General features: G+C 38.3%; 1 protein-coding gene across 1 annotated transcript in view; it reads right to left on the bottom strand.

Moving 5' to 3' along the window:
• Positions 1 to 392: 392 nt before the first annotated feature.
• LOC139712266 (syntaxin-8-like) overlaps positions 393 to 15,560 on the bottom strand; it is a 104,421-nt gene continuing 89,253 nt past the window's right edge. Inside the window, exon 6 of the mRNA XM_071624107.1 lies at positions 393 to 2,004. Within this exon, the coding sequence (XP_071480208.1) occupies positions 1,838 to 2,004 (167 nt within the window). The 3' untranslated portion in view covers positions 393 to 1,837. The remainder of the gene's footprint in view (positions 2,005 to 15,560) is intronic.

Genomic DNA, 15,560 nt, shown 5'->3' with positions numbered 1-15,560 from the left:
TTACTTCAATTTAATGAAAGAAATCAGTATAAGTAAAATTGAATCATTAAAGATTAACCTCTTCACTATCAATTTAGTGAATTACCAATCATTTTTAATAGATAATGATGATGAAAGTCAAGAAGTTATTTCAAATTTTTCAGATATTGACTGTAAATATATGTTCAGCTATGATTTCTATGCCAAGCATGAACATATCAACTCTGATCTGTCTTTTATTTTTATGTCAATGCAAGAAGTCTGCAAAAAAAAAGAAAAAAACTTTGATCAAGTTAATACCCTTCTTGCTACACTTGATTTCAGTTTTAGCGTCATGGCAGTATCTGAAACCTGGTTTACTTTAAAAAAATATATATATTTGTAGAACTCCAGGTAAAGTTGGTGGTGAAGTTGCTCTGTATGTAAAAGATGAATTTCAGTATGTCATATGAAATACAAAACGAAAATGAAAAAACAAAGTTACGCTTAGACATGGAATAAGAGGTTTACCTCTACAGTGGTTTTGAAATTACTTGTTCGATAGAAAACAATATGTGATGGTCGATGGTGTCGAATCTACGCTTGGAGAGGTACAGACCTTGGTGTACCTCAAGGCTCTGTGCTGGGGCCACTGTTATTTCTAGTATATGTAAATGATATTGTGAATTGCTCTAAAATTTTGAAATTTTCTCTTTCTGCTGATGACATCATTGTATTACATCCTCATAGAAAAGTAATCACACTTATATCTATTTTGAATGATGAGCTACAATTGCTGAATGAATGGTTTAAATGTAACAAGTTATTTCTGAATTTTAAGAAATATTCCTTAAAGTGTGAATTTGATTAAAATTGAAAATGTGACTCACATCATTAATTTTCTTGGTAATTCTATCCATGAGTCTCTTGAATGGAAACACCACATTGAAAGTATTTCTTCAAGAATATCATGTGTTGGAGTATTATCTAGATTGGAATATTTTGTACCTAGAAAAAATTTACTTTACATATATCATGCAATCATATAACCGCACCTTGATTATTGTAATAAAATATGGGGTAAGAAATACAAAACCCTTGTTGAAAAATTACATTTGTTACACAAGAGCAATAAGATTGATCTCTAAGAGCGATTCTCGCAGTTCAAGTTAACCAATTTTTGTCAAGTTAAGAAATCCTCCTACATATGAACTTGTGCAATTAAATATATTAGTGTTTATGTTCAAGTATCACAAAGGTATTCTCCCAATTTTGTTTCATATGTTTAAACTTGATTCATGTTTCCATGATTACTCTACTCGTGTAAGAGATAGTCTGAGAATGCCATTAGCCCATTTGATAGTTGGGACTCATTCAATCTGTTTTACAGGCGTATGTGAATGAAATACAATTAGTCCAGATCTCAAGTCCAGCACAACACTTTCATGCTTCAGAACATTATCTAAACAGCACACTTTGAAGAAATTGTTATCCATGACTGAGTTAGATTGTAATTGTTTGTCACTAAATTTCTTTTTCTTTCCACTTCTTGGATCCTTGCACTGTATCTGAATATGTGTGTTTGTGTGTATGTTTTTGTGTGTGATTGAGCATGGTGTGTGTATGGTGAAGAGCAGGTGTGAAAATCTGCTTCTCATCCATTATATGATCACTGCTAAGTTGTTGTTGTTTTTTTACCTTTTATTACAATATGTTTTACTATCAGCTATTCACCTTGTATAAATGTTGTTTTTGAACCCCATTAACAAGTTCTAAAAGTTGCTTCAAAGGGGTGATGGCATTGATTTGTTAAACATGTGCATGTACACATGTATGTATACGCATTGCTTCTATTTTTACTGGGTACAAAATGTACTTATCATTTTTTGTGCCAAATAAATTGAACTGAATTAAATTGAATTGAACAGGCATTGATGAACCTAATGGCCTTACCTATGTGCTCATCAACTTCCTGGCCAATGAGCTGCCCCATCCTCTTTTGCTTGGAGATAATGGCCGACAATTCATCCAGTCCATCATCTTGTTCTGTGAATAGAAAGCAATTGTTACGATTTACATTGCAGTAAAGTAACTATCTATAAAAAAGAGTTCCTCATTTCATGTAGGTTGCCATAAATATAGCCGCCACACTGCTCAGTAATGGCATTTCTAACTCTGCATACACCACATATTTTGTGATTACAATTTTATGCCAACTGGACATGTAAGACCATTTATTCATGTATTTATCAGTCGTGTTTTCATAGGGTGGCTCCATCAGTGAGTTGAACACTGTTGTTAGTGGAGGCCCTGCTTGATAGACAATAAACACATATATTCATAAATATCAAAAGAAATTGTCATAATACAAACTATACAATAACATATGCAGAATACAATTTGTAGAACAATTAAACAGATTAAATAACATGCAGTCTATGACTGCAAAACATGTAATAATACAATATATCTGATGTAACATGCCACCCCCTCCTCTAGAGAACTGCCCCCACCCCCCACCCCCCCCCAAAAAAAATAGAAAGGGTAGTTCATATTATATCCCTCATGTAAAGTTTCTTGCAATATGATTGTACAGAGCATGAAAATGGGGTAGTTTTACTACAGGTAGCTATCTACAAGCAGTTGAATGCGGTGCAAAGGTTTACTATCTAGCATGATATAGTACATTTGGGAATCCACGGTCTGCACGCAATCTTTATTGTGTGATCGATATCTAAATTTCTCACATTAGAATGTACGCAGTGCACGTAGTAACGATACTGTACCTACTAGCTAGGGATACTGCAGTAGCTACAGCGACAGCACAGTGGCTAGCTAGCGCAGTGCCAATGATATGACAGAAATCTGTGGTGTGATGGTGTGTGTGATGACTGCTTCAAGTAACGGAGGAATTTCGTAAATTGCAGCAGAAGTACAATATATCAGGTATGGTTAAGGAATTATTTTAGGAAACTACTAGAAATGTCTCTATGGTGACTGGTATGCCTCCGCCATAATGTATGATTCTCCTATTAGGTCTATAGTACGTCCTGACAATGTGTGATGACAGTTTCATCTAAATGGCAAAATATTATGTTGACATGTTATAAAGTGTTGAACGTCCACTTTCCTTTAACAAGGCTTAATTGGATGAATGGCTACATTTTCTAAGAGAGCATGTATTTAGGGGATTCAGGGACTTTAACTTGACTTTTGACCCTTTCATGAGTCTCTATGCATTGAGTAATTTTCATGGTACAGAGAAAAAGTGTAATTTCTGTATGAAATAGTAAATTGTTAGCATCTTGACCTGGCCTTTGACCCTTGAACTTTGAACCTTGACCTTTGACCCTATGACCTTAAAATTCCCAAGAGAATCACTGTCAGGCACAACATGCATATATTAGTTTCATGATGATACCTTGAGCCACTTCTGAGATATCGAGGAAGAATTGAAATTTAGCACTTTCACTTGACCTGTGACCTGAAGTTGACTTTTTGGCCAAAAACTTCCCAGAGAATCTCTATTGGGTAATACATGTATACATCAAGTTTCAAGAAAAATCTGGCAGGCATTGCATAAATATGATGGAAAAAGTAAAATCTAATGAGTTGACCTTGACCTTTGACCCCCCTGATCTCTAACCTCATGACCCCAAAATTCCCTAGATAATCACTACCAGTCAGTACATGCATATTTACTATGTTCCACGAAGATACCTTGAACCAATTCCAAGATATGGAGAAAAAAGTGAAATGTTTACATTTTTAGTTGATCTTTGACCTTTGACCTCATGACCCCAAACTCTCACTAGAGAATCTTTATTGGGTAATACATGTATACACAAAGTTTCAAGAAAATACCATCAGGCATTGCATAGATATGGGGGAAATAGTGAAATTTTGAGCATTTGACCTTGACCTTTGACCTTTGACCATGAGTATCTGCACCCAAAAGTTGATAGGCACAACTTCACCCCCTCATACATATACCTGCCAAGTTTTATTAGGATACCTCAAACAGTTTTTAAGTTATGCTGTCCACAAAATTGATTACGGACAGACGGACAGAAGGACGGACGGAAGGACGGAAGGACGGACAACCCGAAAACATAATGCCTCCGGCGACACTTCGTGGCGGAGGCATAAAAACGGATTTTGAAGATGATCTGGATAACGAAGCTGCTTTAGGCCTACTTCTATTCCTAGACCTCCTCTCGCAGTTCTACGCTGTCTCTATAGCTCGGAGGATGCAACCACGGTAAATACACGGCGGCCTATTACATTGCACAGCGCAGCGGTGTCGTTCGCTACGCGCTGCATGCACTGCTGCCCTGCCACGGCATAGAACTGATTAAGCCTACACATTTCCAAAAGGGAACCTTGTGTCATCACTCTAGTAAAATGCCTGAGAGGGATATAAAACAAATATCGACTGCTTTCTTTCGAGTCATGGTAAAACTATTTTCCCTCGGTGATTTCTCAACAGTGCCATGCCCCTCGACTTCGTCTCGGGGCATATCACTGTTGAGAAATCACCTCGGTGCAAATAGTTTTACCATCCACCCCTGAAGCAGTCGATATTTGTATACTAACTATTCTTGAGCAAAACTGGGTGCTCTTCATGATTGCGCTGAAAAGGAATGTTTGGATGAAGTATGCCTGACATTCTTTGGTAAGCTGTTCCATTCAACAGCTCTAATGTGCAAGCCTTGTTTTGGCTCTAGTTACTAACAGCCCCTCATAAACTGCAGATCTAGTCTGATGGCTGTGAGTATCACTGGCTTTCTTGAACAAGAGTGTCAGGTATTCAGGAGCTTCCCCATTTAGTGCTCTGTAGATTAATTTGCATCTTTGAATTATCCATCTGTCCTCAATAGTGGTCCAGTTACGTAAGCTGACTAAATACGTAGTCAGTGGATGTCTACCCTAAGATTATTCTGGCCATTCTTTAGTGTTGTCTCACAATGATATCTTTTGTGGTGGTGGGACAATTTGACCAGGCCACACTGCAGTAGTCAAACCATGAAAGAACTAATGAATTTGTCAAAACTTTTTAACAAATTTAGTGGTAGGGATTTTTCAATCGACTTAGCAAGCATAATCTTGAACCAATTCACTTACTTGAATGTCATGTTCCTTCAAATTAAGAACTGGATCTATGTGCACCACAAGATATTTGTAGGACTTTTTCTTCCAACAATGCATAACTTTCCAATTTTACATTAATACATTTGGGAATGGTGGCTAGGTTTTGGGATGTTTCGAAAATCATATCATTTCGTACTTGGGTTTAATAAAAGACCATTTGCTTTGACTCAATCATTTACAAGGTCTAAGTCCTTAATATACAGATAAGATTCAGCTCATCCCCATGTTCGGCACTACACAGAAGTGCAGTCTCATCTGCGTACATCAGAATCTCACTCCTAGAAGTTACACCAGGCAAGTTGTGTACCATGATGGTAAAACATAAGGGGTCAAGGACTGACCCTTGGGTATCCCTGACTGTATTGTACCCCAAGTTGATGCTGCACCTCCAACTGTTGTCTTCTGCCTGTGGTTTTAGAGGTAATTTGTACATCATATGAGTTTGATCCCTTTGATTCCAAAAGACACAAATTTCTGCAATAGAATTTCACGGTTTACTGAATCGAATGTCTAGCAAAAGTCTAAAAATGCCCCTCTGGTAGGAAAACCATTATCCATGTTTTTGTACAAAAAGTCAGTAAGAAGTACTAAGACAGTGTCTGCACTATGGTGTTTTGTTGTTGTTTTTCTTTTATCTGAATTGTTCGGGTGCCAACATATCATGTCTCACAAGATACAGTTACTCAGTCTTCTGAAAGTGCACAGCTCTTTTGAAAATCCTCATTACAATTGGAACAACTAATATGGGTCTCTAGTTATTTGTATCAGTTGCATTACCTCCCTTTCGAATAGGGGTGACAGTGGCCTTCTTCCATTCATCAGGAATGAGCCCAGCACACAATGAAACATTAAACCAGTGGATTTAGAAGTTTGCAACTTTTGCAGTTCCTTTCATATAAATGATTCATAAATTTCAGGACTATTAAAGAAAAGTTGGGTTTCACATGTTTTTATCTCACTGGGCTAAACACATGTTTTGCTATTGATATCTTTACTGCTTGGCCCCACACTGACGGATGAGAAGAACTTGTTGAATTCTTCAGCTATCTTTCCTTTTCTAGCTCAATGTGCCATCAATAGTCAAGCTGTTCACCTTCCTCTGAGATTTCTAACAAAGTGTTAGAGTTTTGAGGATTTTACATAGCTGCTTTGAATTTCAACAGTTTTCTGAAATACTGGAGTGATAGTATTCTTTCTTGAGTGTCTTCCCTCTATTGTTTTTAACTGTCTATACTGCACCCATAGGGGAGGATTGTTGCCAGAATCTCCACATTTTTTTCATTCTATCTCACTTGTAAGAGAGTTTGATGTATTAATCATTTACCCAAGGAGTTTTCTTTCCTCTTACTCTAGGACCCCATTTACAGTGAGTGAAAGGGCCGGGCTCAGCCATGGCCGAGCCCAGCCTTCATTCCACTGTAAACGTGCAAAAGGCCAAATGCGGTACCAAAATTGGCCGCACATTTGGCCAAGCTCTGGAGGTAGTCTAGGCCGCCAAGCCCAGCCTTTTCTCACTGTAAACGCAAACTGGGCCAAATGCGGTACCAAATTGCGGCCGGCGCGCTCCTAATAACAGTCGTTTGTTTACAAGCAGAGCGCCACTATGACAAAATATTGAAAGGTTTGACTTAAAAGCCCGGGCCAAGCCCGTCACTGTAAACGGACAAAATTGCGGGGCCGAGTACCGCAATTGAGGCTGGGCTCGGCCATGGCTCGGCCCAGGCACTGTAAACGGGTTCTGTGTGTAACATGTAATATCTGTTTAAATTTTCCCAAGCAGTGTTGGGGGCACCTTCCATCAAGATGTGGTCCAGTCTACCTCTTGCAGGGCTAGCATAAATCATTTTCATCAAAACTTTTAAAAGAATGGTATGTTATGGTATGGGGAGGTAATTTTGATTTACACAACTTACAAATTACAAACAAGGTTGTGATCACTGATGCCAAGATGTAAAATGCCAATTTGAATTTGTCTCACATTCTGTGGATTATTGGTTAGTATTCCATCCAACAGACTACAGCTTGTTTCAGTTACTTAATAATAACAATAGTGAGACTCTTATAAAGCGCACATTTCTACCTAAAAAAGATACTCAAGGCGCTATAGAACAGAGTACATATTGTGTCACGTTACAACAGTATCACAGAAAATAATAAGACAATAAACCAACAAACAATAGTCCTATATACGTACACATACTATACATACACGTATACAATATTTTCAATTCAAATTAAAAATATATGTCTTGAGATTCTTTTTGAAACTATCAATGGAAGATGCTTCTCTAAGAGATTTTGGTAGGCCATTCCATAGTTTTGGGCCCATATATGAAAAAGCCCGATCCCCCCAATTATGCTTGATTCGAGGTACCTGTAATTTTAGCGAGTTTGATGAACGGAGATTACGTGGTGGTTGGTGAAGATGAAGAGTATTTTGAAGGTAGACAGGGGCAAATTTACGCAATGTACGGTAAACAAGAAGAAGAATCTTGAAGTTAATATGTTTTTCTACAGGAAGCCAGTGTAGGGACCGAAGTATTGGGGTAGTATGCACAGTTTTCTTCTTGAAAGTAAGTAATCTAGCGGCACAATTCTGAAGACTTTGCAGTTTACTGAGTTCTTTTTGTGGAAGGCTGCAAAACAGAGAATTGCAGAAATCTAGACGAGACGAAATAAGAGCATGCATCAGTTTTTCTGCTGCTGATCTAGTTAAATATCTCCGAATTGAGCCCAGGTTACGCAAATGAAATCTTACAGATTGGGATACATATGAAATGTGGTCTTTGAATGTCAGATTTGCATCATAAACAACACCAAGATTACGAACTTTGTTCGAAGGCTTGATATTACTATTGCCAATTCTAACAAAACATGTATCAGAATTCACTTTAGACAACATCTGTTTGGATCCTATCAGAATAAATTCTGACTTACTGTCATTAAATTTGAGACCATTTCTTTCCATCCATGCCTTAACATCATCAATACATAATTCCAATCGTTTTACAGCTTCAGTGAGTTCAGTCCTGGTTGGTGAAAAGGATACAAATATTAGTATATCATCTGCATAACAGTGATACTGAATGTCGTGTCTTTCAAAAATGTGTTTAATCCTTGAAAGATATAGTGAAAATAGAAGTGGTCCACCTACAGAATACTTACTAAGTATTCAGTTTGGAGACTTGATCAATTGATGTAAGCTGTTCTGGTTACAGAGCTTCTAATAGGTTCCTGGGTACATAGCATATTGTAGTTTGAATCGCCAAATACAATCAATTCTACATTTAGATCTGACACTTTTAGAGATCATCTTGGCCCTATTTCATACACACACACACACACACACACACACACACACACACAAAATGTTAGGATAGCCACGGAGGTTCAAGAGATGGAGTAACAACAGTGTTATTCCCTTTGATCCCATGATTGATGCCGCCACTATTATAAAGAAATATTTGAAGTACGTGCTAAACTGGAGCTGCCTCACAGATAGGAAGACAATTGATTTATGTGGCATTGCATCATGACTTGTCACTCTCAATGGAAGATATGTCTTTATGATGGCAATTACTTTTCGCTGTCCCTTCTTATGAAACATGAGCTGTAAATAACGGTACAAACATAGGGATGTGCGAATAAAGATCCCACAAAAATGGATGAAATAAGAATTAAAATTACCCGACTTTACATGTTTTTACACTAATCTAACATATAAATGAATAAAGAACTACACTTGAAGATTATACCATATCAGTTTCATTTGTCGGAAGTGATCGGAAAGATGATAAAATCGTCTTTCCAGTATAAAGAGTGCACTTCAAATATTTTCACAACATACGGTTCAGATTTACACTTTTTGACATAATCCTGGACAGGAGCTACTTTCTTTTTCATATGCCTTATCATTACCTGAAATTTAATTTCCTTTAATACAAAAACAAACAAAATATAGCCGACATTATGTTAGCATTCCAAATGAATCATCTCTTTGCTCGGAAAGACGGCGGCATCAAACCCCGATCATCAAAGTCACAAATGCACCTGTGGAATTCATTTGTACGTCAAAAGAAAACTGACAGCTGTTTGAATGTTTACAGCCAGTTGGAACTCCATTTCTCAAACCTCCTTGGGATAGCAACTCTTTCTGGAATGGCAACTTCCCATAGCAACAGCCAATCATGAAGCTGGATTCTTGTCATTACCATGACAATTGCCATTCCTGCCATTCCAGCAAGAGTTGCTATCATATCAACTTTCTATGAAATGGGGCCCTGTTCAATCAATGTCTGGTAATCACAGAATGCCCTGGGTAGCCTATAAATTGTCCCAACAAATATGGCTCAATAAGGTATCGAGTCATCTATCCTCGCTGGGGCGACAAGACCTCGTATCTACAAAATGTCAAATGTTCAGGAGAGCCAAAAAAACATGGTGGCCAAAGCACTATAGCGAATGGGAAAGCCCTTCCTTTGACATGCCGTGGTGGCTTAATTTTTGGAGTAAGACAGTTGGGATTTGGACAGGACATCACTTAACCCATTGTTTATTTATTTATTTATTTCTAATCTTTTGTCAGGGTAGCCCATTCACCAATAAATAGTGGTCTTCCATGGAGCCCTGAATGATATTGATGAACATATGTACATTAAATAGCAAAACGTATACTACAGAAGATGACATTATATACAGTGTAGATACATACCAGCATACTGTACATTGCAAAGTAACATAAAAAAAAGTACATGCCACCGCAAGAGTTCACCAGAATGCCGAAATAACAATTAAAACGCTATTATACAGGAATGATAAGCTAGCCCAGAATAAATTTTGTGTGTTACTTACAAATAACAACTTTGCTTAAACAATCTCTTAAATGAATATATGGAAGAAGCTGATCTAATTGAATAATCCAGCCTGTTCCATTCAAGTAGAGAAGATACGATTGGGCTGCACTTGTGACAATCAGAGCGAAATCTTGGCACACGTAGACTTCCACTGTCTATTAGCCTTGTATGATGTTCATGTACATCACTAGGCTTAACTAAGTGCACCTGAAGGTACGAAGGTGCTAAGTTATGGACGCACTTTATATATCATCATAACGCGACTGAACTCAGAACGTTTGTCTAGTGTCATCCATTTAAGACTTTTGAATAAATCAGCTGACGGTGTGTCATATGTTTTGTCCAAAATTATTCGTGCTGCCCTCTTTTGAATTTTTTCTAGCTTAGTTGTATGGGATTGAAATCTGTTTGACCAAACAACAGAAGAGTAATCAAATTGTGGTAACACTAGACTATTATAAAGTAATTTTAGGGATTGTTGGGGCAAAAAGGCCTTCGCTCTCTTTATCATGCAGACACTTTTCTGGGTACGTTTACATACATTTTCGATTTGTTTAGACCATTTCAGTTCTTCATCTATCAAAACACCTAAACATTTGGTGAACTGAACTCTTTTAATCAGACTACCATCTAATGAAATACTGAAATTTTCAATTTTCCCGAGATCAGCACGGGAGCCGATAATCATGACAGAAGTTTTGTCAGTGTTAAGGACGAGACGATTTTCCTTAATCCACCCCAATACTTCGTTTAGTGCAACAGTTATCTTTTCTTCTAAAACTGCTGCGTCATTAGCACTGACAGTGAGGGTCGTATCGTCAGCGTACATATCTATAACACCTTCTGAAGTACACTCAGGTAGACTGTTGACATAAATTGAAAACAAGGCAATCGCCAAATTGTGTCTCGCCCATTCGCGTACAAGGAATTAATATTCTTTATAACTCCCAGAAGTTAATTGACCTGCTTATGACCTTTGACCTTGTGGTGACCTTCAACACCCTAAGGGACATTTACCATCCAAGTTTGGTCACAAACGGACAAAGGGATCAAAAGTAATGAGCCATAATCGAAACGCGCCATAAAAACTTAACATCGGGAACTAAAAATTTGTTGACCCCTTTCTGTGACCTTTGACCTTGTGATGACCTTTAACTCCCCAAGGGACATCTACCGTCCAAGTTTGGTCACAAACGGACATAGGGATCAAAAGTTATGAGCCACAATCAAAACGCGCCCTAAAAACATAACATTGGGCCCTAAAAGTTTGTTGGGCCCTGTCTGTGACTTTTGACCTTGTGACGACCTTCACCTCCCCAAGGGACATCTTCCATCCAAGTTTGGTCACAAACGGACAAAGGGATCAAAAGATGAAATGCGCCCTAAAAACTTAACATTGGGCCCTAAAAGTTCGTTGACCCCTGTCTGTAACCTTTGACCTTGTGGTTACCTTCAACTTCTCAAGAGACATCTACCATCGCCCAAGTTTGATTGCCATTGTAGCAACATGTGCTGAGTTACGTGTGATAAGAGAGTCTTGCAAGTAAACTTTAACGTATGACCTCAAATGACCTTTGACCTTATCATGTGACCTCTTACGGCACCATAACATGAAGGTACCCCCAGTGCATCCATCACCCAAGTTTGATTACCATTGTAGCAACATGTGTCGAGTTACATGTGATAAGAGAGTCTTGCAAGTAAACTTTAACGTATGACCTCAAATGACCTTTGACCTTATCCTGTGACCTCCAACGGCACCATAACATGAAGGTACCCCCAGTGCATCTATGACCCAAGTTAGGTTGTAATCCAAGCAACTTGTGTGAAGTTATTTGTCAAAAGAGAGTCTTGCAGGTAAACTTTAACATAGAAAAGAGAGTCTTGCACATACTCTTTAATATATGACCTCAAATGACCTTTGACATCATCACATGACCTCTGACAACACCATAACATGAAGATACCCCTAGTGCTTCTATCACCCAAGTGTGGCTGCCATTGCTGTAACAGCTGCCAAGTTATGCATCATAAGAGAGTCTTGCAGGTAAACTTTAACATTTGTGACGGACGACGGACGGACGACGGACGGACGCCATTTGGATCCCTTAGTCTCGCCTTCACCTCCGGTGGGCGAGACAATAAAAGGGGACCAAGAATTGACCCTTGAGGTACACCTAATTCAATAGTTGAAGGGTGGGACTTGGCTCCTTTGAATTGCATCCCTTGCTGTCTGTCACTTAAATAGGATTTGAACCAATCTACAGTCGTCTTGCTACACCCTATACACTTTAATTAAAATGTAAAAGTAGGTCATGATCTACAGTGTCAATAGTCCACTGCCTGGACTGTTTTGTGTGATCATTTACCGCGCGCACACACCGCTACAGCACGCGTATGCCCCACCGTATGCTCGTGTATTAATTTGCCGCGTACGCACGCATCTCGACCTCCAAAACAGTCCAGTCTGGTTTGCCAAGTCTCCCCGAAATATTTCGGAAAAAATTGGCCCCACCCCCATCCCCTCATTCATTTCGAGCATCCTGATTGGTCGATGAGATCGCGTCCAGCAGGCAATTTGTGGGATCGAAAAAAGTCGATCGATCTCTAATCTTGTAGTCTTATTGCAAACAGGTATATTGCATGTAGCAATATAACATACGTATTTTACGCCAATATTTGTATTAATCTCTACATATATTGATGGAATTTCAAAATTATTTTTCTTTTTATTAAAAATTGCTCAAATTATATATCTTAGAGATCATCAGAGGAGAATGAAATTAGAACGTACATAAACCGTGCGTAAGATTAAGACTAACTTCTTCTCGCTTCCATAACTGTTAAAAATTAAATTATAAATATCACAATAATCAACTTTTAAAATCTATTTTTCGACAAAAAATAATAATTTAAAAATGACAAATAAAAAATTTATAAATACGTGCCGAAAAGATATTCGCCCATTTAAAGCATCGTGACTTATCGTACATGTCAATTTCGAGGTGGCTTTTACTTCTCGATCGGGGATCCCCCGGATCGCGTGTACAGCATACAGCCTGTGTAACAAATGTGCTTTTCGTGTTGATTCCGAGTCTTGCGTTTTCCGACCAAAATCTGTGCAGCATTTCAAGTATTTCCTCCAAACCTTGTTTACATGATCAATGGATGTCAAAATCAGCGTCTCCGCATCGCTTTTCTGACAGTGATAATGAGAAGAGCATTCAATGCAATGTGCTACTGAGAAGTTTTCGTTGACCGTTTCGGGGAGCAGCAGCAGAACCAGAACTTAGAAGTCCCTACTACACGTACTCGTTTCTCCGTGCGTGGTCATGATTTTATGAAATCTCCCTGCCGACTGGTTTCGGCAATAGTGTGGTGTTCCAACTTCCAAGCTGCACCGTTGTGCGTTGATGTTCTTCGCAAACTAGATCTGCATGATGGACCAGACTCTTTGAAAGCTGTGGCTCTTGTTGTCATGCCTTTGAAGTCTTTAATTTCGGACCAGATGAGCAGGGCTATGGATCTTGCTTGGCCTGCGTGACAAAGTCGAAGACTCAAGCGGCCTAGCGGTAAGCTAATCATTTAACGTTAGATCTATCCAGTTTCTACAAATGATTCGTCAAGGCAACTTTCATTACGTGTCTCTTGTCTTGAATTACAAACTGTAACTGTAGGCCCCTAGTTGAACAACAACAACAAAATGATTGTAAAACTAAATGTAGTTAAATGTCTGGCCTCTGGGCCGGGTAGGGTAAACACATGTCAGGCTTCTACTACAGTACTACTCTTGTGAGTGTTCCTAGGTGTACTGAGCTGAGTCAAATCCTGTGTAATTGTAATAAATTTTTAACACTGTAACTGCACTGGTTTAATTGTTTTGTACAGTACAGTAACTACTGTAACTTTCTCGCATACAAATGCAATTACACATAGGCCTACTGCCTTAGCTTTAATCTGTGAGCCACAGCCTGTGTCTCGTCGGCTTTGCTCCTCTACACAGACAGAGGAGCAATCGAGACACACGCTGTGGCCCACAGACTAATTCTTCATGTGCATGTACATTGAGAAAAAACTCAAATAGGAACATGCTTCAGTATGCAAATGTACTCATACTGAAAGGGGACAACTTAGCACAACAGGGAATGACACTAGAACCAGACAGGGTTTGCCTTTTGAACACTTTAATTCGGTCTTCGGTACCGAATCGTCAACATAGGTCCTCTGAGGACAGTCGCCATCTTTTGTTCTTCTTTCCGCCCTCTCTCGGCATATCTGTTACAACCGTTTACACATTATGTTCCCTTACAATACTTGTACATCTATAGATTAAAATGATGCAGTCTTATGGCTATGTGATATACATTGAAGAGACTGCAGGCATTATTAAAATCACATGTGCAATGTAGAATTTTTTTTTTTTTTAATCTTACTGGGTTTTTTTTTCTTATTTTTCAAATAGGGGGACTGCATCTGGAGACACCAAAGCATTTCGAGCAGTGTATGGAAAATTGGGTGAATTACGATCGAAACTCAAGTCGTCAGTCCCGCTGTTGCCCTGACAGCCACTGCAACCAGAGATGTGCGTAGCGGTATCATCGAAAACTATGGTCTTCGCAATTATATATGTGGGCAATTCCACGGTATGTAGGACACAGATGCCGAAAATTCAAAATGATATTTGTTTCAAACACCATACATTTTCAGACAATACTTGAGTTGAAGTTTTAAGAATCAGTATTTTTTTCAATAAAAGCGGCCATTTTGATTTTCAAAATGGCTGCCAAAATATGCCTATAACTCAATGGTGAGAAAGAGTGTATTGTCACATAATTTACCCTCTGTATATCCACTTTACTAGTACTCTAAACAACAATCTTTTATATGTATGCAGTTACCAGACATGTCTTTTACCACATGATAGAAAGAAAAAGCTGGTTGCGTTAAAGAATTTCATAAAAACTTTTAATTAGTTTGACAATGATGGATGTAACGTCAGTTACCAAAAACAAGGAATTTTTAACTTTATTCATCAAAGAAAGTGAGCTGTATGATGTAACTTAGGATTTCTAATGTATGCCCGTATGCCTTCCTTTCAATACCAGAAAATAAGGATACTTGGCATACTGGAGAGTCAAATGAACACATCAAAATGTGTAACGTCAGTTACCGAAACGTCATATACCAGTATGTAACGTCAGTTACCATGACAGTAATTATAACTTAGGCAAATTTTTTGACTTTAGGCCATTCAATACACCTGGGAAGTCAAAGGTTATCAACAAAGAGCAGCAATCCCTTTGATAGGGAATGATGTCATCACCATGGTACACTGTATGTCCATGGATACATTTTTTGTGGTTCATTTTATCTTATTTATTTATTTATATTTTTTTTGGTGGAGGGGGCTTGAGCTTTTGATTTTCGGTTCAGCACAAGTTTAAGGTTAAATCATCTGGAAGTTTAGGTTTACCACATGCAATATATAATGCACTCAAATTACTATACAGTACATTCACAGTCCTACGGGACGATAAAGCTACCAAATTTGTAGGCCTAATCAATTATGTGGTTGCATGGTAACCACCTTTTTCTATT

The sequence above is a fragment of the Diadema antillarum genome, unplaced genomic scaffold (genome assembly GCF_040938485.1).
Source record: "Diadema antillarum isolate AM-2024a unplaced genomic scaffold, OU_Dant_1.0 seq00001781_RagTag, whole genome shotgun sequence".
Classification (NCBI taxonomy): Eukaryota; Metazoa; Echinodermata; class Echinoidea; order Diadematoida; family Diadematidae; genus Diadema; species Diadema antillarum.
Note: the sequence above shows the minus strand (reverse complement) of the source record. Positions and strands in the feature narration are given on the sequence as shown.